General features: G+C 33.2%; 1 protein-coding gene across 6 annotated transcripts in view; it reads left to right on the top strand.

Moving 5' to 3' along the window:
- The first annotated feature begins 4,080 nt into the window (after nucleotides 1-4,080).
- LOC105216137 (protein bark beetle) overlaps nucleotides 4,081-22,063 on the top strand; it is a 29,103-nt gene continuing 11,120 nt past the window's right edge. For 2 of the 6 annotated variants that reach the window (XM_011190477.3, XM_054227469.1), the window contains exons 1-3: nucleotides 4,081-4,468; nucleotides 15,960-16,928; nucleotides 21,869-22,047. In XM_011190477.3, the coding sequence (XP_011188779.2) occupies nucleotides 16,401-16,928; nucleotides 21,869-22,047 (707 nt within the window). In that variant the 5' untranslated portion in view covers nucleotides 4,081-4,468; nucleotides 15,960-16,400. Of the gene's footprint in view, nucleotides 4,469-14,580; nucleotides 15,674-15,959; nucleotides 16,929-21,868; nucleotides 22,048-22,063 lie in introns of those variants that run through there. The other 4 variants (XM_029042814.2, XM_029042816.2, XM_029042818.2 and 1 more) reach the window with 4 other exon arrangements.

Consider the following 22,063-nt stretch of genomic DNA (forward strand, 5'->3'; position numbering starts at 1 on the left):
TTTATAATTTTTGATATCTACATACTTCTGTAAGAATATTAACCCCGAAATTTCCACACAATTTTTCTTTAAGAATTGCAAAATATTTTCTGTAGTGAGAAAATGAGAATCGATTAAAAATTTTTAAAATATTTATTACAATCCCGAATTTTCGGGATCCCGAAAATTTTAATCCCGAAATATTAGAAAAAAATTTTAAAATAAAATTTTTAAATGGTGGCTGATGTTTTTGAAAACTTAACTTTTGTTGTATTTATTTACCATTTATACTACATTATTGAGGATTGTATGTATGTATAAACTAATACATAAGCATATTTATTATAAATATTTTTTTTATTCGCTAAATGTCACCCATTTATATTCAACACTTAATCACGTACACAGTTTTATGGAGCACACACTTTTAAATCAACATTTTCTCGTTTTACTCACACCCTGCCACATGAAGGCACGTAAAATGCCGTCAACACAATTAAAGTGAATTTAATAAAATAAAGAAAAAAATCAAAAATGCAATGACAAAACTTGTGCTTTTTGAGAAAATCACTTGTACATGATGAATGTACATATATGTATGCCTATCTACAAACAGCCATGTAAACATATAGTCGAGTAGTCAGTCAGTCCTTCAGTCACTTCAGTTATCTGCCCATTTATATATGCTTATTAAAAGGCAAAAAGTATTGTTGTTGTACATTTTTAGTATGAACTTTATTGACGATTTCTCCCGCATCGCAACTATGTAGTATGTAGTAGCAGATAGCATCTGCCACATGCAACACCAAAGCAAATGTCAGCGTACGAGTAATAATCATCAGCCACAATGATAACAGCAACAAACAGCAGCAGCAGCATTGAACTGAAGCGACGTGTCATGCATACAATTAATTGTAGAGTGGCACTTAGCAGTTACAGAGACATGTGTATATATGTATGCATTTATTAATAGATGTACATATGTATGAACAGATGTTAGCCTAGGCTTTCTTGAAACTCGATGAATAATACCGTTTGCAAGCCACTTGCCTCAATAATGCCCCACACTCTAACCACAAAACTTTATAAAGAAAGCATTTTATTAGGAAATATTCAGAAAGAAAACGCTTTGCATATAAAGTGCGTACTAATGAAAAGCACAAGTACTTGGAAGATCATACACACATACTCATACTTATATAAAATACAAAGTTGTAATACTCCTCTATATAAAAAAGTATGAAATATATAGTATATACATATATAAATATAGTAAGATTCTGAATAATCAATATATGTGAATTAAAATATGCTCGTCGACACACTTTTATGTAGTAGTGTAGCCGTAAAGTATACGCCACACGTTCCGGTACTTAACCGTGCAAGTACACTCTGCGGTTAACTCCTTTCATAGATTTCGAAAAATTCCAAGAAAATTTGTATAAAATTTTTGCAAATTTATGCGCGACCTGTTGCACTGAAATCAAAATAATTGGGTTTGCCGTACACGCACTCCATTCAATTATGTGTCATCCGAATTAATAGTAGAGAAATGAGAGAAAAATAAACAAATAATATTAAAAATAAATAATTCGACTATAGCGTATTACAGCTAGGTATTTCCGGTAGCGAATTTGAAATTACACGGCATCAGCAAATAGATTTTTTTGCTTCTTAGGGCTATATGTGTAAACAACATCTTTAAATCACCATTTTAATGACAATTTCTTCCTGGAACCTCTGAAACGAGGATTGAAATCGTGATACTTTCTGGAAAAATTCTAATTAAGTACGCGAAATTGTTGGAGATCTCTCTCTTAAAATGATAGACATTTTTTCCATAAATGTTTCAAAGAAGACCAAGACTATTTTTTGCCTAATGGGACCTATAACTAATGCTAGATCCATGGTTAATTTGAGATGAAAGCACAACTTTTTTTAATAGATTTAAATAACTTTTTCCTGAAATCAAAATTTTTACTATGAGATTAAAGTAAACTTGGCTATGGAGTATCTCTCCCACTACAAATTTTACTTAAAGTTTGTAATCCGCTCTATAATATTTAAGATCAACGTCGTAAAGCACAATTTATTTCTTCTGTGACTAGTCAATCGCACGACAGTCAATCCGGCTTTCGTTTTGATTCGGGTTCAAAAAAATATTCTTAACTAAAAAATATTTTATAATAATTCACTTCACAATACAATTTTTATAGAAGTTATTCTTAACTTGACTTAAGCTATTTTTCTACCAATGATATTTATATGGAATCTCATTCAGTAGAGTCTAAAATTGATAAACAATTTTATATTTGCTCACAAAAAATTATACAAAAATATGTTGCCTACATTTAGGCGCCTGATTTGGTAAAAATTCAAAAATAACGGTCAAAGTATATATGTATAGGTACATCATTCATGTCCAGTCCATATACATATCGCTGGCACTCTATTGCTTTACATAATTCTGATTTGGTTAGCTAAACAGCTTCAATTTCTAATCATTATGCCATGACTACCTATTCTTATACCCTACTAGAATCGTAATCATCTACGTGATTACTCTTACAGATGCTCTAGCAGCTTTTTTCTTTCAAGTTTTCTCTAGCAGCTTTTCATCTTTACTTTTCAAGTAAAGTCTTTGTAAGCTCCCCAACGAATATAATTTTGAAATCCTTCGTTGTATGGGTTCTCAAACCCTACCTAGCGGAATGAAAATTTATTGTTTCAAGGTAATTTAACGGGAAGGAAAGAACTATTTCCAATTAATTTCAGTGAATGTGGGTGAACTTATCTTTATATAATTTTACGAACTAAGTCGTGTTAGATCGTCGAAATAACATCCAAGAGCCTTGTAAAACTCCGATCAATTCCAGTATCGTGGAAAAAGGCGCTATTAAATTAAATTATTGTTGCTTTTGTCATCATATCTACCCAATTATTCTTAGAATGTCTATCATTTACCTCTAGATGCACCAAGGATATTTGAGGAGATTAAAACCGATTATCAAATGAGTGAATTACTGGATTAAGAAGGGTTTGTTCTTAGCTCTCTTGTTATCTTGACTGTCATTCACAAATTTCCCAATTACCCCAGGGAAAGGCTAAACAAATTTGGTTATATTGGAACCCTAACAACAAATTTATGAAATTGTGTGATGGCGTTTATTGAAAAGACTAGAAAAACGGGTGGCCAGGGATCTTCAAAATCAGGAAAAACTATATAATTTTATAAAACCACAGCGATATCAGTACAAAACTCTGCCAATTATGTTGCATATTGTGTATGGAAGTGATAACAGCATAGTCTTTAAGACAACCTTAAGCAGTCTTTTTTTATGAAGTTGTATATTACTCGTGCCGTTGAATCAGAGCTATGGTATTTTCAAGTCTTGATCGAAAGATACGAAACTAATAGGAAAAATTGATAAGCCTTAAATGTCCGGCTCTTCTAGAACTCAATTTTGTATGCAACCTTTTGGTTTGGTTTTGTAGTGACCACTAAATAATATTGCATATTAAATATTATGAAAGGGTTTTTTAACTTATGGTTAGGGCTTTTTTCTACGAAATAGTACCATTCTCTATATAATTCTTCAAACTGTATATAGCTTGTCAAATTAAACGTATGAAAGACCGATCGTAGGGTTATCAAATGAAAGTAAAGTGACAAATGCAAAAGTTTAATGAAAGCGCACACCACTTACGATCATTGAATCTGGCTACGAACCCAAAAAAGCGACAAGTCAGCCCCAAGTCAAAGCACATGAAACACAGCTGGCAAAGCTTAAAGCCAACTCGAGTATTGCCAACAGCAAAGCGCTGCCAAAGAAACAAGTTAATACAACGCAAAGGTAAACAAAACAGATGGAACACCACCGCGCAATAGAAACGCAACAAGTATGTGAGAAGCTAAAGCGAAGCCGTTAACAGTTAACGCGATTCAAAGGCGCACGCATACAAGCGCGCTCGCTTGAAAACTTTCAAAGAGCGCGCCGTTAATAAAGCTCGCTCAAGCTACTTTAAGTTAGTGTGGCGGCACAGTGGTGGCGAATGACTAGCCGTATCGGCTTACCAGGTGTGTGCGCGCGACACTCTCGCAGCGCCAATCAGTTTGATTCTTGGTGCTGAGCGAGTTGGAAGCGTTTGCGTGCTGGTGGAACGACGGTCGGTCGATTGAACGGTACAAGTGTTGTTGCATATAGATTTTTGTGGTCATTTGTGTGGGACCGCGCCTATTTTGTCAAATAAAATCAACTCGAAAGCGTGCGAATTCCGCGCGGGAGGCGCCATAAAAGTGCGCACGCAGTTGAATGAAAGTGAAAAGTGTGTGAAAATCGCGGAATTTATGTGGAAAAAAGTGCGTTTTTAACAAAGAAATGTGTTGAAAAATTGGCCAAAATTTTTTTCTCCATTTTATTTCCCAACATTAGTGAAAAATTGAGCATGTGTGTGTGAAAGCACTTGGTTGCTGTTGGCGGTGGTATTGGTGAGTTGGTTAACATAACTTGCTAGCCAACTGACGTTTCTTACACATACTAAGACAACCGCTGTCAGAGAGCTTATGGCGAAGTCTTACAAAATATGGGAAGACAGTTGGAAAAAAGACGTTAATAGCAACAACAAAAACAATAGCAACAATGTAAAACAACAACAGTAATTTTACGAAATACAAGCAAAACAACAAATGAGGGAAAATATCGAAGTTTAGCGCATATAAATGTGAGAAAACAGTGAAGTTGGTGGAAGTTAAGAATAAGTAGTGGAAGAAGAAGAAGAGAAAGAGCATAAATAGCAGAAAACAACATTTAGGTAATGGGTTAATAATAGTCGTTGACAAAATATTATTCTCTTTTGCATAAAATGCGTATGTGGATTATATGACAACAACAATAGCACACAAATGACAGCAACACCCGCATACTGTGCAAAAAACAAAAACAATGCACGCTGTTTTAATGCATTGCGTTTTCATTAAACACTGATTCATCTGTTGAGATATGCGTTGAAATTAAATAGCGAAAAGCATAAAAACATGCTAATAATAACAAAAACGAGTTTTTATGGTGTGGAGTGCTCGTCAAAAAGTAATAATTAAAAGGGCTGTACATAATAGCAACAAATTTAAGTAGAACAAAATTATTCTGCAGTAAAATTATGTAATGGAATTTAATAAAAAGAAATCAAATGTTAAAAATTATATAAAATAGAATAAAATAAAATAAAATAAATAAAATAAAATAAAATAAAATAAAATAAAATAAAATAAAATAAAATAAAATAAAATAAAATAAAATAAAATAAAATAAAATAAAATAAAATAAAATAAAATAAAATAAAATAAAATAAAATAAAATAAAATAAAATAAAATAAAATAAAATAAAATAAAATAAAATAAAATAAAATAAAATAAAATAAAATGAAATGAAATCAAATCAAATCAAATGAAATGAAATAAAAAAAATAAAATAAAATAGAATAAAATAAAATAAATTAAAAAATAAAATAAAATAAAATAAATTAAAAAATAAAATAAAATAAAAACAAAATAAAATAAAATAAAAAAAATTAAATAACATAAAATAAATTAAAATAAAATAAAATAAAACAAAATAAAATAAAATAAAATTTAAGGTTTTTTTTGTATTATTTTTTTCTTTTTTTGTATCTTAAATAAAAAAATAAATAAATAAAATAAAATAAAATAAAATAAAATAAAATAAAATAAAATAAAATAAAATAAAATAAAATAAAATAAAATAAAATAAAATAAAATAAAATAAAATAAAATAGAATAAAATAAAATAAATTAAAAAATAAAATAAAATAAAATAAATTAAAAAATAAAATAAAATAAAAAAAAAATAAAATAAAATAAAAAAAATTAAATAACATAAAATAAATTAAAATAAAATAAAATAAAACAAAATAAAATAAAATAAAATTTAAGGTTTTTTTTGTATTATTTTTTTCTTTTTTTCTTTTTTTGTATCTTTCTGGCAGCATGCGTGTTCCGTGCAAATGTCGAGAATTCGGATAAAAAGTGACATTTTGACAGTTGAGAATAAGTTTAGGATGCAAACAGATCTCTACAAATACTTTGTTGGGTTAATGTTCAAGATCGATATAAAACGATTTAATCGACCAGTGCTTGACCCTAGAGACATCCCTGCGAATGTCGAGAATTCGGCCCATACAGTGACATTTTCAGTTGAGTATAAGTTTGGGATGCACACAGATCTCTACAAATATTTTGTTGGGTTAATGTTCAAGATCGATATAAAACGATTTAATAGATTTAATCGACCAGTGCTTGACTCTAGAGACATCTATTGGAAAACGGCGTAAGCAGAGTTGAAGACCCAATAACATAAAATAAAATAAAATTAAATTAAAATAAAATAAGAAAAGAAGAAAATTTATATTTAATAAAAAAAAATATATAAATAAATGATTGACTTGGCTGAATAGTTAATTTGGGAGTTATGGGACAATCACACTTACTTACTATTTAATAATAGGAAATACAAATAAATAAAATAACAAGAATGAAAAATATAACTTTTGGCAATTTTTCGTAAACAGGGACGATATAGATAAATACCGTCCACCCATTCCCATATACCGGTCACAAAGTTACGTTTTTTTGATGTTGCGGCGCCAGAAAACATTCCCCAGTAATATTGAAGAACGCTGACAATATGACAGTCCTTGGGCGGTTAAAAATCCGGGCCGATTCCGGTTATGTGGACCCGACAGTCGAGGCAACGGGCTCATAATGCTTCATCTCCTTCTGGTTTAGATCATTCGTTATATCAATGACTAATCTTGTTAAAATTAGATTAGAATTTATTTCAGATTTGACAAAAAAATGTTCAAAAGCTCTAAGGTCCCATATACATACTTAATATTTATAATTCCTTTGCCCCGATAAATTTTATTCTACATATGAAGATCAACTAATCTTCTCTTACTTCTTAAAAACGGTATATTTTATCTAAAAATACATATATGGTACCAAATATAGATGAAGTCGGATCTTATCATACCCTAAATATCATAAAACAAAAAGTTTGATAAAACCATAGCAGAGTATAAAGGTATTGCATCCACTATTCTTGATATAGATAAATCATTTGCAACATGGAAAAATTAATTATGTAAATCAAAGAAAATATATATAATTGAAGAGCTAAGAGCAAAAACAACGAAGAGATTGCAATCACGTTCCGCTTTTCATTCAAAGTCAGTTTCTTTCAAGTCAATGCCTCGATCAAAAGACGCATACGCCGCAGAAGCGCATTTTCCCTACGAGTGGTTTTTGGGCCAAAGGCAACGTAGCGCGAAATGTACCGCAGGCATATCTATAAATATATGTATATACGATTATTCATATTCATATATCCATTTCTATAGCAATGCTTGCAATTACTTAGCTCATAACCAAACCGCTACTGCTGTTGTTAATGCCTATGATTCAGTGAATTTTTCAAGACGCGCTCACATTTCCGCGCGTTCGTTGCGCTTTTGCCACTGCAAACTTCAACGCTGCTAAAAACTAATAATGCACATGGCGACGCGCGTTGAAAGAGCATTGCCATCGCGGCGACAACAAGTGGCTGCACACGCGGCCGTGCGCAACCGCACAAACGGTGCAGCCGTGTGCGTTACTCATGGCGCGTGCAGTTTGGGTGGCGTCGGTGACAAACGCCTGGCGGCGTGTGTAACAGGTGTTTTGCGCGATTTAATTGCGCCCAACTAACTGTAACCAATAAACACAGTCGATGGGGTGGAGAAAATAAAGAGGAATTTATTAGGAAATATTATAAGGAATGAACACCGTTGTACACTCGATGATAGGAAGATGGAAGAGAAAATTATACCTCGAGAAAACCATGGACCTTCACAAGGACTGTCTCATTTTCACTGCCCTTCAGAGAAGAGTGGACAGAGTAGTAGAAATGGAGTATTAGCAGAAATATGGAATATTCTTCATTAAATTGAAATTGTTTGGGAAATTGATCTAGTCATGTATTCTACCAAAAAAGGCTTCATATTTGTAAAACCATATTAGAAGGCACAACATTACACTCTTGTGAGCGCTTTTTTGGTACTCTAGGAAAGTGAAGTTATCCAATTACTATAGATCGTATAATTGCAAAAACCTATATGTAACTTTGAACCTTGTGTCGTCTTATAACTATGTAATCTGTATACTAGAGGATATATTAAAGATGTATTTTCTCGATCCTAAATCTGTTGGTGAGTAAGTTACTTTGGGACTGAGATATATATTAACTGTTCAAAATTGATCCACAAACTCAATATTCTTTATAACGGTATTTTTATAACAGTAACAGTCCCATTTAAAGCCTAAATAACTGTAGTAATCACTTCCAGGTTGACAATTTTAGTGATCTACGGATGTATATTTATCATGGGAGCACTCAGGTCGTTTCTTTTGACATCGGAGAAAAACCGAGTGGGTTGCATTTCTATATACTATATCTAAATTTTTGTCGCTGCAATGTTCCTAGTGATATCTCGTGTAATCACTATTGTTTCTTAATAAAGATTCTTCAATATACATTTAAACGAAAATAAGTTACTTAGATGTGTATGCCTTCTTCAGCTTTTTGAGTGCATTCTTCATTTTATAATTCTTAACGTCTTCTATAGCTTCTTAGCCAGTTGGTCATGCACCAAAAAGCAAATTGCATTATTATTTATGAAGCGCAAATTGTGAAAATGCAGAATAAAGTAGTTAAAATGAACACATAATCAGATTGCGCAGCTAAATGCATTACAAAAAAAAAACAAATATTTGTTATAGAAGGAAAGAAATTAATGGTATATAGGAGAATATATACTTACAAAGCTACATATGAAGTTATGAAACTGGCTTAGTAATCATGGTAGTATTCGTAATTACCTGGAAAAAAGAAAAATAATAAATTACATAAGTGCAAATAACTGTAAATAAACGGAAATAGAATATATAAATATATATATGAACTTATAATTTATAACTAATACATGCTTAACTGTGTATGAGATAATAATATATAACAATGGAAGCAGCTAAAAGCATTCTAAACACTCTATAACAGGTGTAATGCGCTTAATTTATATCAAGGCTATACTTTTTGTTTGTCTGTATGTGTGTGTAGTATCAATGCAATTCTGATTAATCATATCGCAAATAAAATGAATATATATATATATATATATATATATATGTATGTATGTATATAACTATTACTCACACATGCCAATAATTAAATAAATAAAGTGACGACGAAGCAAAGCATCAACTACAGTACTACAACAACAACATAACAAAAGCATAGCAACAATCAACAATAACAACAACACCAACACCAACGGAAGTCAGCAAATCACTCTCACACACAGGTCACACCGGCGACCAGAATGTGTAGAGGAAGTGCAAATTGCTGTGGCAGCTACATCCAGCGGAAGTTGGTTAACAACGAGAGAGCCAAATGGAAGCGCAGTGAAGAAAATAGCTAAAAATAGGCTGATAGAGAAATTTAAAAAGTATTGAAAAATGCATTTGGTCAAATAAAAGAAAATTTTCTATAAATAATTTGGTTTCTTATCAATGTACATACACATTCATATACAATAGCACTTATTGCTGCATTCCAACGCGTATGCAACACACACACATTTATTCTGCGGTCATTCACATAAATAAATAAAGAAACTATCTAAATGCATATTATTTATTAGAAAAGAAAAACAACAAAAAAAAACAACAAAAAAGACAACTAATAGACGTCACCTTAAACAAGAAAGTTTGTGACGCTCGTGTATTGTTGTTGTTGTTGTTGCAGCTTGGCTTAGTCATACTTTTAGTATACGTTTGCTCAACGACGCTTTGGGTGCTTCTTTAGAACTCACAAATGCACTTATAAATGTGGTATCTGTGTATGTATAAATATGTACAAATGTATTTGAGAACTCGTATGGTCTTCAGCGATTACCTCATGTCTCTTCTATGAATGTATGCGAGCGCGCTATCTATTATCTTATACTCGCTTATACTACGTAATGTTTCTTCTTGTTATTGTTGTTGTGTAGTTATCACTGTCATAACGGTATTGTCTACTGACCGTGGCCACACATTCACCTTTTACGCTAATGGCCATAGTAAGCGCATATGAGCAAGCTTAGTGAAATGTGAGTGCCGAACGTGTTAGATATGACAGTACCGAACGGATTTTTCGGGATTCAAGAATATTTTTTTTTAATTTTTAAAAGAGAGTTTTTACGACTTCTATGCTATTAATAACAACTATTGGTATTTAAAATGTAATAAATTCAGCATATAGGACATTAATTACTTAGGAGATTACTTAATTACTTTTTTTCAATTACTTTGATTACTTGATTACATATTTTTTAATGAACTATTAACCAAAAAATATCTTCTTCCCGCTATCAATTCTATTTTAATCCCGAAATTTCGGGGTTACTTAATTACTTATTAAAATTACTTTGATTACTCAATTACTTTATTTTTTTTTAATAAACTATTGACCAAAAAATATCTTCTTCGCGCTATCAATTCTATTTTAATTCCGAATAGATCCCGATATTTGGTTATTACTTAATTACTCACTTCAATTATTTTAATTACTTGATTACTTTTTTTTTAACTACTTTTGACCAAAAAAAATGTTTTTCTTGCTATCAATTTAATTTTAATCCCGAGCTGCAATTCCGAAATTTCGGGATTATTCAATTACTTATGTTTGTGATAAAATATTGACCAAAAAATTTATACTCCCTGCTATTAATTCTATTATAATTCCGGATAAATTTCGGGATTACTTAATTATTTATTTCAATTACTTTCATTACTTGATTACATATTTTTTTAATTAACTATTGATAAAAAAAATCTAAGAATTTTACCTTAATCAAAATATTCTGTCTCAAAACTCAAACCCGAAATTTCGGGATTGACATTGACCGCTATTGTGGGCATCCCTAAAATTCTACTTCGTTATATGCACACAAGTACAACTCGATACTGTCAATAAATTTGTTAAAATATATGTGGTTATTCAATTTTATTTATTGCTTGGATGTGTGCAACGGCTTTTGGGCGGTGTCCGCTGCGGGTCAAATAGGTGCGCACAATATTGGTGATTGTTACAGTGTGACTAATTCATATATGATGTAAGGAAATATTTATTGCTGAACAGTTGCTATTTTCAATTTGAGGACTATCCCTTCAATCTAAGACTTTAACAGATCCAGTTAGAAGTTGGTCACAGTATCTTATCGAAGTACGAAGTAGTTTATTGCTTTATTTTGAGTTATTGGTAGCTCATTTCTCATAAGCTAGACATAGCTAAAGCATTTTTATCGAGGAGTTTCACCTATTTTGGTCCTATATTATCCTGTTTCGCCTTCTAACTAAAAAACGGTTTATAAGAATTTCTTCAAGACAATCATATACTTTAAGACAGTAGTCTGCTTCAGAAGCCGAAAAAAAGCGATTTGTTAGCAATTTTTTTTTTTGAAAGGGAAGGAAATGATTGCGGTAAACGAAATTTTAAGACGATAGTTTACTATATTTAAGGCTTAAAAACAATGTTTATTATAAAAAAATATTGAAATTTTTTCAGTTGTAAGTATTTTTCTGGAGCGCCAGAAATCTGCACTTGCAAATCGGTGCCGGTGATGGAGGTCGTGCGATGCAGCTGAAACAGTCGAACCACTTTGTTTTTTTAATTTTTATAAGTTTCTTTTCTTTATGAACTAAAAAAATACCGAAGAAGCTATAAAATTCCAATTTTTTTTCGAAGTTTGAAAAAAAAAATTACTTTTTGAAGAAAAAAATTGACTTTAAGTTGCAAAACAAGTAGTTTAAATTATACTTTTGTCCAACTTTTTTAGTTCAAATAGAAGATAATTTAATACTGAAGCTAGATCACTTTGGTTTTTTTCGATCGGACATATGTATATTATTTTTGCAATCGCCGGCACCGTTTTCTAACACTTGTGAAAATGAAAACTCGAGACAACGCGGTCTGCCTGAGCATTCGCACCTGCTCGACGTTTGGCCACTAAAACTACTCTAGCTTCGAAAATATGTCGAATTGGCCTCTGGAATTTTAAAGACATATTCTTGGATAGTTTTGGAAGAGATGTAAAACAAAACAAAAAAATTCAATTTTTTGAAGCCTGTAAAGCAGACTACTGCCTTAAGATTTTATTAACTCCTTGAATGTATATATGTATAAATTAAATATATTTTTATTATATGTTAAAATATACTTTTTTTTCTAATAGAAGGAACAAATATATTTTTTCAGTTTTCTCAAACAAACCCACTGTCGCTTACAAAATAATATGACAAAATATTTGAATATGCAACGAACAAATTTATGTTCTGCCTCCGTATGCATTTGCATACAAATCTACAAGCGGACAAGTACACATACCGACACACAAACAAAAAACCGAAACAATAGTGCTACATTGTTGTTGTTATTGTTATGCAATGCGTGCGGCCACAGCAACTGGTCGCGTAGTCCACCGGTCAACCAGCATAGTCTACCGGCATAAAAACGTCACTAACTCTTGCAACCGCTCCCCTTTTACGCTCTCCCCCTCTCTCTCCTTTCTCTACCGCAGTCGCAGTCACTTAGTAGTTGTGTAGAAAAGCAACAACTTTTGTAGAACTTTAGACCGTTGGATATTAACAAAGCCGGCGGTTGGTCATGCAACCCACAACTTTACAGTTATTCAAATGCTGAACAACAACAAACAGTCGCCACAGCAACATCATAAAAATCATAAATTTTAGAAAAAAAACACGAAAAAAGCCTGAAGTAGAGACAGAAAGAAGCGAAGCTTAAGTACCACGTAGAATAGTAACAAAAAAAAGTAGGTGAAAAGCGTAGAAAACTCGCGAGGAAAGTAAGAAGAAAAGCTTCAAAAATAACATTATGAAGCAATTGTGTGTGTTTGTATGTCGACAGAATATAGAAATAGCTTTTTCTGAAAGGTTTTTTTTAATGGAATTTCTTGTTGTTGTATGCAACTGTAGCAATACTCATCGCTCCGGTGTTTGTTGTATCAGTTGTGGAAACAGTTATTTTTTTCCAGTTTTTGCTTTCATCGCTGCGTCATTGAGAGTAAATAAATGCATCTTTATGCGGGTATTCTTCTCATGCATATACTTACATATGTATGTGTGTATGTTTATAGGTGTATATATCTTAGAAGATTTTTAGTTCTCTCTCGACTGTCGTCTTGTAAGTAGTTACATGCAAATGAATGGTAGAAGAATTTTCCTATATTTCACAAAGTACTATGTTTTCTTATTAAAAGAGATACACCGCCAAGTCATACCTTAATAATATGAGCCAATTTATATTTTATGGACCAGAAGATAGTAGTAGATATACCATAAAACATGGCGTACAATTGGGAGCATCGTTTATTAAAGCAGCTAAACTCACCAAAGCCGTTAACCTAATTTGACGACATTAGTGAACTTGTTTTGAGCTACCATTGCTAAATCTGTAGTATACTTCTGTATGACTAATTTTTATTTTTCTAGCTTCCGTTAATTTGGTGATCCGATTCCATATACTATATACAAACTGTATATATTATTTATATGTACATACATATATATAAATAAATATCTTAATGAAGTCTATTCGGGGTTGATTCAAAAGGTTATATCTATGGTTAGATCCATCGGATTTAGTTTTAAATGCCTTGTCGAATTTCGAAAAATCTCGATTTTTGGAAGCGTTTGAAAGGAGATGTCACAATTAACAGATTGTGGTTTTAAGAAAGGAGCGCCCACATATTATCTGTGAATATCTATATATTCTCAGTCGAAAGCTATTTACAAACGTTTTTGAATGTCTTTAGAACACCTTAGGACCAAATAGTATACGTAGTGTTTTCCCAGAATGTTATTGTAGTTCTCTCATCTCTAATTCTGTTGAAGAAACCAATTTCACGATACACACCATTAACATCAATGAGATCCTTTTAAATTTGTCAGTTCTAGAATCCCAGACATTGCTAGAGTTTGATAAAGTCTAAAACCAGGTCGATACTTATTTGTTTTACCTAAAGGGTCAAGAAAAAAAGAGGTAAAAGGTGAAAAGCTAAAGGCTATGCCAAAAACCAAGTTTGAGAAGTGGTTCAACGATTGAAAGCAGCGCTGGCATAAGTGCATATTATCAAATGAGGACCATTTTAAAGACGACAACATTAATATACACAAATGAATAAATACTTTTTTAAAAACAAAAAATTCCCGTTATTTTTTGAACACATCCCATACACCTTCAACCACTATTTTAACAACAACAATAATACAGTCGAAATATTCAACTGAAGCCTATAATCAAAGACATATCTGTCAAAATTCATACACAAGGAAACCTAAACTGAAAGAAAGCTTTTTTAAAGGAATAATTTCAACATTCCAAAAGATATTTCTAAATTTTATGGTAAGGTTATCTAAGGCAAAATAAACCATATTTCAAACAACTGGTGCCCATTTTTAAACACCTCTTCTTGAAAATAAGGTTTTTTTTGAAAGGCTCCCTAACCAAAAATATTTCAACATGACCAGATTTCCAATTTTCATCCTATAAAATGTTAGTACTCCACCTGGTAGATTGAAAATATTGGAGAAAAAGGACTACTGTTGAAAACCTGGTTGTGAAATAAAGGCTTTCTGCTTTTCTCATACTCTAATCTAACCTTAAAATGTTGTATTATCACAATCGGTCGAGCCTTCAACACAATTATTGACAGAATTTTGCTGAAGTTCTGTTTATTATTGTATTTTAGGGTGGTCTGCTATACATTTACAGCATGATGAATACCTTTCGACCCAAAAAGAAAGGAAATTTCAACCACTTTGCTACTGTTATTACTTTCATCATTAAAGGCACTTACTTACATTTAGTTATGATTACGCTATTACTTACTACTCAACTACCGTTATTTTCTGTGTTTGTTATGCCAAAGCCATTAGCAACAAATATGTAAGTTCTAACGAAAATAAAAAACTTGTTGGTCTTCTCGCGAGCAAATGTTACTTCTTTTACGTCTACTGCTTTGAATAGACGATTTGTACCGTTATGGGTGATTGTTGTTGTATTGCTACTTCTTCGAGTTGGAGTTTTGGGGCTCACAACTAGTCAACAATGAAAGTAAATGGGAGCGATTCCCGCGCGCTCTTATTGTAAATATATGTATACTCTCCAAAAGCACACAAGAGTTAAACGCACAAGAAGACACACACACATTTACATATAACAATAACAACAAACATATTATAGTATGGGTCAACGCCAGTTGGGGAGTTAAGTTTAACATTTCATTTCATTGATTGTTGTTGTTGCTGCCGTTGCTTTTGTTGTTGCTCACTCGCTTGTGCAGCGGCGCGCTTGAGTATTTCGTTGAGTTTAGTTGCTCGTAACGGTTCTTTGCGTATAGACGTGTTTTGCTGCCTTTTTGGACCCACTCGCTGACAATACTTGGAGTGTTTAGTTGTTGTTTATTTTACAATAACGTGTGTTGTTGTTACAGTTAATAGTAGCGTGTCGGCGCATGAATGAATGAACGCGTTAGTTTTGTTCAGAGCGGGGAGGGAGTGGAGTGTAAAACAGTTGCTTGGTAATACAGGTAATGTGGAACGCCACTTTGGCATTTCAATGTTTAGTCTACGATGACTAAATCGAACAGCTGATAAGCGCGCTTATCATTTTTACAAAAAAAAAAAACAATAGAAATTGTGTTAAAGAAGTGCTTGTGAGTATGTGATTATGACGAAATTATTTTTGGCCAAGGTTAATAACGAATGATTGTGAAAGGAAAAAATTGATAATTACGTGCCTAAAAATATTAAATTTGTTGCAATTAGAGCAATTAATAATACAAAAAAAAAAATTTGTTGTTACAGAAAAAAATTAATAACTAATTATAAGCAGTGTTGAGCAATAAAAATGGATGAGTAAGCGCGCAACGTGCCAAAAGCTGTGAAATAAAATTTCTAACACGTTTATATGCAAAATTTGTTTGATAAATTGTAATAAAAAAAGTTTATAAAAAATAAAAAAAAAAATTATAAAAACAACAAAAAATGTGCATTCAAGTGAATCATGAAGCCATAAAGAGGACGACGCTAGCAAATATGTGTTTCCAGCAAGTGTAAAAAATTCATAAAAATATTGCAACAATAAAATAACAAGAAGTGAGCGCAAATAAAGTGCAATAAAGCAACAACAAAACACAAGAAAGCCAGTTATAGACAACAAACGAACTACATTTAAATACTACGAAATTTAATAAAAAAAACATAAAGAAATATTTTACAAAAAAAAATACAACAACAACATCAAAAATGTCAGCGCAACACAATGCGCGCCCACCTGGTTACGCGCGCAGACAACACAGTAGACTGCATGCCACACTGCCTACAACCTCACTGACTTCCTGTCGCTACGTCACCACCCTCGCTGCATTTACCATGCTTACACTGCTCCTCAGCGCCACGGCCACACTTGGCGGCGCTTCCAATATGGGTGATGTGAGTAGCGAACTCGAATTCGCCAGTCTCGATGGCGCCGGCACACAACTACTCACGCCCGTGCAGTCAGCGCCGAGCACAGTGGCGCCGCAATGGCCTTTGAAGGTGGTGGATATAATCGAACCTGCGCCAGCGCAACCCGTGATGTCATCGCCCAGTTACACTGAACTGCAGGGTGGTGAAATCACTGGCGAACGTACATTGCGTTACAGTGAGAGTCCTTTTGTGGCGCGTCAACACATCGAGGTGGCGAAGGGTGCACGTTTGATCATCGAACCGGGTGTACGTGTGGAATTCGCTCCAACTGTGGGCATAACTGTGCGTGGGATATTGCATGCAGTGGTGAGTAGAGTTTGGAATTTTTGTTTATTTTCAAAAAAGAAAGTTTAAAATTATAAAAACATAGCAGAAATGGCAAATATTATGCTAGGAACCTAAGAAAGGATAGATTTCATAGAATACTTTTCAATAAATACCTATCCTAGTGCAGTCAATTATATAGCAGACTCTGAAAAAGGCTCAGAAATACATAAGACTGCTGAAAATTTTTAATCAAAAAGTTCAACAAGTTGGAAATAGATCAGACTATTCAGTGAAAACCGATATCCAGAAAAATAGTTTTCGTCCGCTTCAGTAGAGTGTCGTTTAGAATGTATGTTTTTTTTAATATGAATCGTTAATTCGAATGCCTGACCTTTATTCAGATCTGTTTATGACCTCTTTGGACTTATTTTGGCTCCGGTCGACGTCTTTTGACATTTCTAAATGACAAGCTTGTACTAATAGTACTTCAAACATTTGCAAAACCCTCAACTTGGAGAGTTACATCCTGAATCCGAATGGAATTCGGTCCATAATTAGTATCAGATAGTCAGAAATGATCCCTAGTCCACTCAATGTACTGCCATATCTTCAAAAAAGTTCAATCGAATTTATCGAGTTCGATATTGTATAGAGAAACCTCTTAAGGCGAGTATTCTATCTCAAAAAATCATACATTCTCCGTTCCCTATAATTTGAAACAAATTCACCTGTCTTTCCACTTGTTGCTACACAATTTTCATAAAGCTTAACTGTTCAAACACTATTCGATTATTCATAACATGCAAATCCATAATTCCAATGACAACAAAGATATCGATACATACAAAAAAGTGTAGCTAAAGTGCACGCAGTCACCAAATACAAACATTGACAAAGTTGCCTTTGGAAAAATTGCACTCAAACGGGCAAATAATTGATTGAATAATCGCAAAAGCAAGCAAGCAGACGTTATCGCTCATTGCTTATCAGGCGACCGATAAAGCAATATATGTACATATATAAACAAGAAAATATAAAGAACCATTTTAATAACGGTATATAGGCGCTAGTGATATGTGGGTAGGGTAAGTCAAATTTTGGATTGCGATAAAAACTGACAAAATTCAGATAGCGGTGGTCCGAGGAGCCATCACGAAGTGAATAAGAGGTGATATTAACCCTTTTCAATTCACGACTTCTCTCATCGTTATATTACCTCAATACCCCAGCATTTCAGAGGTGTATGACCCTTTTAACCCACTTGCTCTTCCAGCCCTACTTTATTAATCCAGTCTCTGTAACTTCTACAAGTGATTTGTTCGATTCGCTAGTTTCCTAGACTGCAGCAGTGATGTCTTCAAAAATAACTTTAGAAAGCCTTACCAAAATCTAAAAGCTTCAAATGCTCATAGTGCTTAAGTTTTTTAATTTGAAGTTTGCAAAAGTTTTTCTAAAAGCTCACTGGACTTTTTTAATTCAGGCCTCTTTTCTATATGTATTATTATAAGAGCTTTCAGAGTGCCAAATTCTTTTTATATCAACCACTCCTCCTCAAATAGTACTGGATGGATCTTTTTAAATATAATACAGTAAGAAACTGCTAAGAATACCAGGGAGAATGAAATCTATCTGAGTTCGGTATTTCTAGCCTCATTGTACAAATGACGACCGAAATAATTCGCCCATATATGTAATTAGCTAAATTTATTTACACATGATGGGATCTAATCAATTATAAAACAAAACCACTATTATTTTCGTTTAACAGGAGAGCTGAGTTCAACGCTTGAACTGAGTTTGGACTGTGAAGATCTGTTAAGGCAGTAATTTGCTTTAGAAGTCGAAAAAAACGCGTTTTTTTGAAAGGGAAGGAAATGATTGCGGTAAACGGAATTTTAAGACGATAGTGTACTATATTTAAGGCTTAAAAAACAATATTTTTTATTAAAAAATATTGAAATTTTTTCAAAGTTGTAAGTATTTTTCTGGAGCGCCTGGAATCTGCACTTGCAAATCAGTGCCGTGATGGAGGTCGTGCGATGTAGCTAAAACAGTCGAACCTATTTTTTTTTAATTTTTATAAGTTTCTTTTCTTTATGAACTAAAAAAATACCGAAGAAGTTATAAAAAACAATTTTTTTCGAAGTTTGAAAAAAAAAAATCACTCTTTTAAGAACAAAAAAATTGACTTTAAGTTGCAAAACAAGTAGTTTAAATAATACTTTTGTCCAACTTTTTTAGTTCAAATAGAAGATAATTTAATACTGAAGCTAGATCACTTTGGTTTTTTTCGATCGGACATATATTATTTTTGCTATCGCCGGCACCGTTTTCTAACACTTGTGAAAATGAAAACTCGAGAAAACGCGCTTTAAAGGTCTCTGCCTGAGCATTCGCACCTACTCGACGCTCGGCCACTAAAATTGCTCTAGCTTCGAAAATATGTCGAATTGGCCTTTGGAATTTTAAAGACATATTCTTGGATAGTTTTGGAAGAGATTTAAAACAAAACAAAAAAATCGATTTTTGAAGCTCTTAAGGCAGACCCAGTTCCCAGTCTATTGTAGACAAATTGTCATCTCTTCGGCAAATTAAAGATTTTACAAATTTTAAATCGCATCCAAAGGGCTAGGAGGTTAATTTTATAGAGATCCTTTCCGTGACAAAAGCTATCTCAAAGCTTTTGCGAGGGATGACTAACCCCAAAAACCACGTTTATATAAATTTGAAAACACTTCTTTATAGGTCTTAAACCCAAATGAAATGCAACGGCTTTTTAGAGCTTTTTCGGCCCATCTCCATATAAAATTGAACATATTCAATGTATTGCACAAATTCGAAAATCACAAACAGAGTTCCCAACCATATATTATGATATTTATTATCTTTATGGAGAATAAAGATAACACTCCAAATATGGGGTAACTTGTGCCCCGATTGATAATGAAACATGTAAGCAAACAGAACAGGTGCTAGCGATAAAAGCAACACATTAAATACACATAAATAATTCGCACGTACTCGTGTGTGCGATGACGAAAAAGGTAAACAAAGCGTGAGGCATTTCAAAGCGTGTCGCTTGTGGAGCAGCTGTGCGCGCGTTAGGCCTGCGCACTTGCGTACCGCAATGTCAAAAGACCAATTTTTTGGGTGGGGTAGGCCAAATGAAAGCAACACAACACAACAACAACAATAAAATAATAAATAAAATGTGAGCTAAGCTAGCTAGACGAGAACAGACAATTGCTGAAGAGCCCGCTAACCATTAGCGGACAGCCGTGGCTTAGGTTAGGGTCAATGGCTATTTGACGCAAGCGCAATTTTCAGAGTTGTCCAATTAAAAAGTCGCAAATGTCGACTTTGGCTTTGAGTCACGACGGTCAGATGTACAAATGTATTTGCTATTACTGCTTGACCGTCCAACGCACGAACGGAAGTTGCTTTGATTGTCTGCTATGCGATTGTCACTGTTGTTGTTGTTGCTGTGCGGCGGCGTTGGCTGTCGTTATAGCGTTGACTATGACACGCCCCGTTATACGCCGTTCGGTTGCTTTGCAGCGCGCCTATGCTTTATTGCCCATTTCGTGGCCTATTAGTGGGCCTATCTTCTGCTTTAGCTACAAATTTGTGCATTAAATAAATCATTTGATGGTTGTTCCTTATTGTTGTTGGTTATTATTTTTTCATTGTGATTATTACTTCTGTTTCTTGTTGTTATTAGTATTTTTATTTTTTCTTCGCTGTCGCATGTCTTGACAGACGGCTACTGGGTCGCGTTGGGTTAATTAGATTAGTCGGTTGCTTGGTTGTTGGATTTTTGCTTTTGTTGCTGTTGTTGTTTCTTACTTAGTTGTATTTAGTAGGAGTTGGTTGCTGTGTCAAAGTGTTGACGCTTCAATTTAATGAGTGAATGAGTAAATGCCCATGTTTGTAAGTTTTCATGAATGAGTGAAAGTCAAATTAACGGCGACCCTTGCTATTATTGTTTATTGTTATTGTTATTGGTTGTTGCTCATGACACAGTATATGGAAATTTATTTAAATTAGCAAAAATATACGACTTGAATTATATGGCCAGATAATAATAATATTACATTTGGCCAGCAGAAAATGTAAAAAAAAATAAAATCCCGTTAGGTGGCGCTCGATTCAAATTATTACTAATAACCTTATTTATGGCCCTAATATACTCATATTCAAGATATTAATTGTCAAGAGGAAAGGATCTACATTTCAACCAAAATTCCCGCTAGGTGTCGCCAGAGTCGTATCACACCTGAAACTCCTATATTTGTCCTAATATTGTTTTACATAATTATATTGCTCCGAGTAAGAAAGGCGAAAGATACTATACTCGAGCTACTGGAACCATAACTTTTTGACCAAGATTTATAATTCATGGATTTATTTTTCAAAATGTGAAAGATAAGGCTCCTATCCAAGTATCGTTCTAAAACATAACTGTAAAACAGGTTTTAGTCCATATAAGGCCCTTTATAGGAATATCGAGAAGTTAAACGGTTTGGTAGTCTGGTGGATGTAAGGCTTTAGGTCTGGTATTTTCTCTTCTGTCTACTTTTAAAATTCAACAAGAGCATCCTCTCAAACTTATGTTTGATTCGGACGTCAGTCCCCTAAGATTTCTTTACTAGTTCTAACAATTCTCTCATCTTAGACAGTTCCCTGATATATTAACTTCTACTAAACCTACGACTTTATCTATAGTATAGTATATATCATACTTTATAAGAAATACAGTCCTTTATTACTGTTTGGTAAAGACTCATTATCCTCAGATGAAATTAGATGCTTTATAGAAAAATTGTTGATTAGTCAGCTAAAGAGTTCGGAACGATCATGTTAGTTTTGCGTGGCTCTTGAAAAAGGGAGTTAATAACATCAGTAATGAAGGACGTGTGATTTGAGTTCTCTTTTCATATGTCGTCCTCCAATTTTAAACCTTTTCATTTATTTTTCAGGGAACACCTACATCACGCATAACACTAACGGCACAAGGAAAGCCCGTAGCTACCCAGACAGATATAATTGATGCCGAAGTGCGTGGCGCACGCTTAGTTGATGGACCAACACCTTTAGAGGGACGTCTACAGCTCTTTCACAAAGGCTCATGGCGCGACGTTTGTACAAATTCGAGAAAGTGAGTACTTTCAAGA

This window comes from Zeugodacus cucurbitae, chromosome 3, assembly GCF_028554725.1.
Source record: "Zeugodacus cucurbitae isolate PBARC_wt_2022May chromosome 3, idZeuCucr1.2, whole genome shotgun sequence".
Lineage (NCBI taxonomy): Eukaryota > Metazoa > Arthropoda > Insecta > Diptera > Tephritidae > Zeugodacus > Zeugodacus cucurbitae.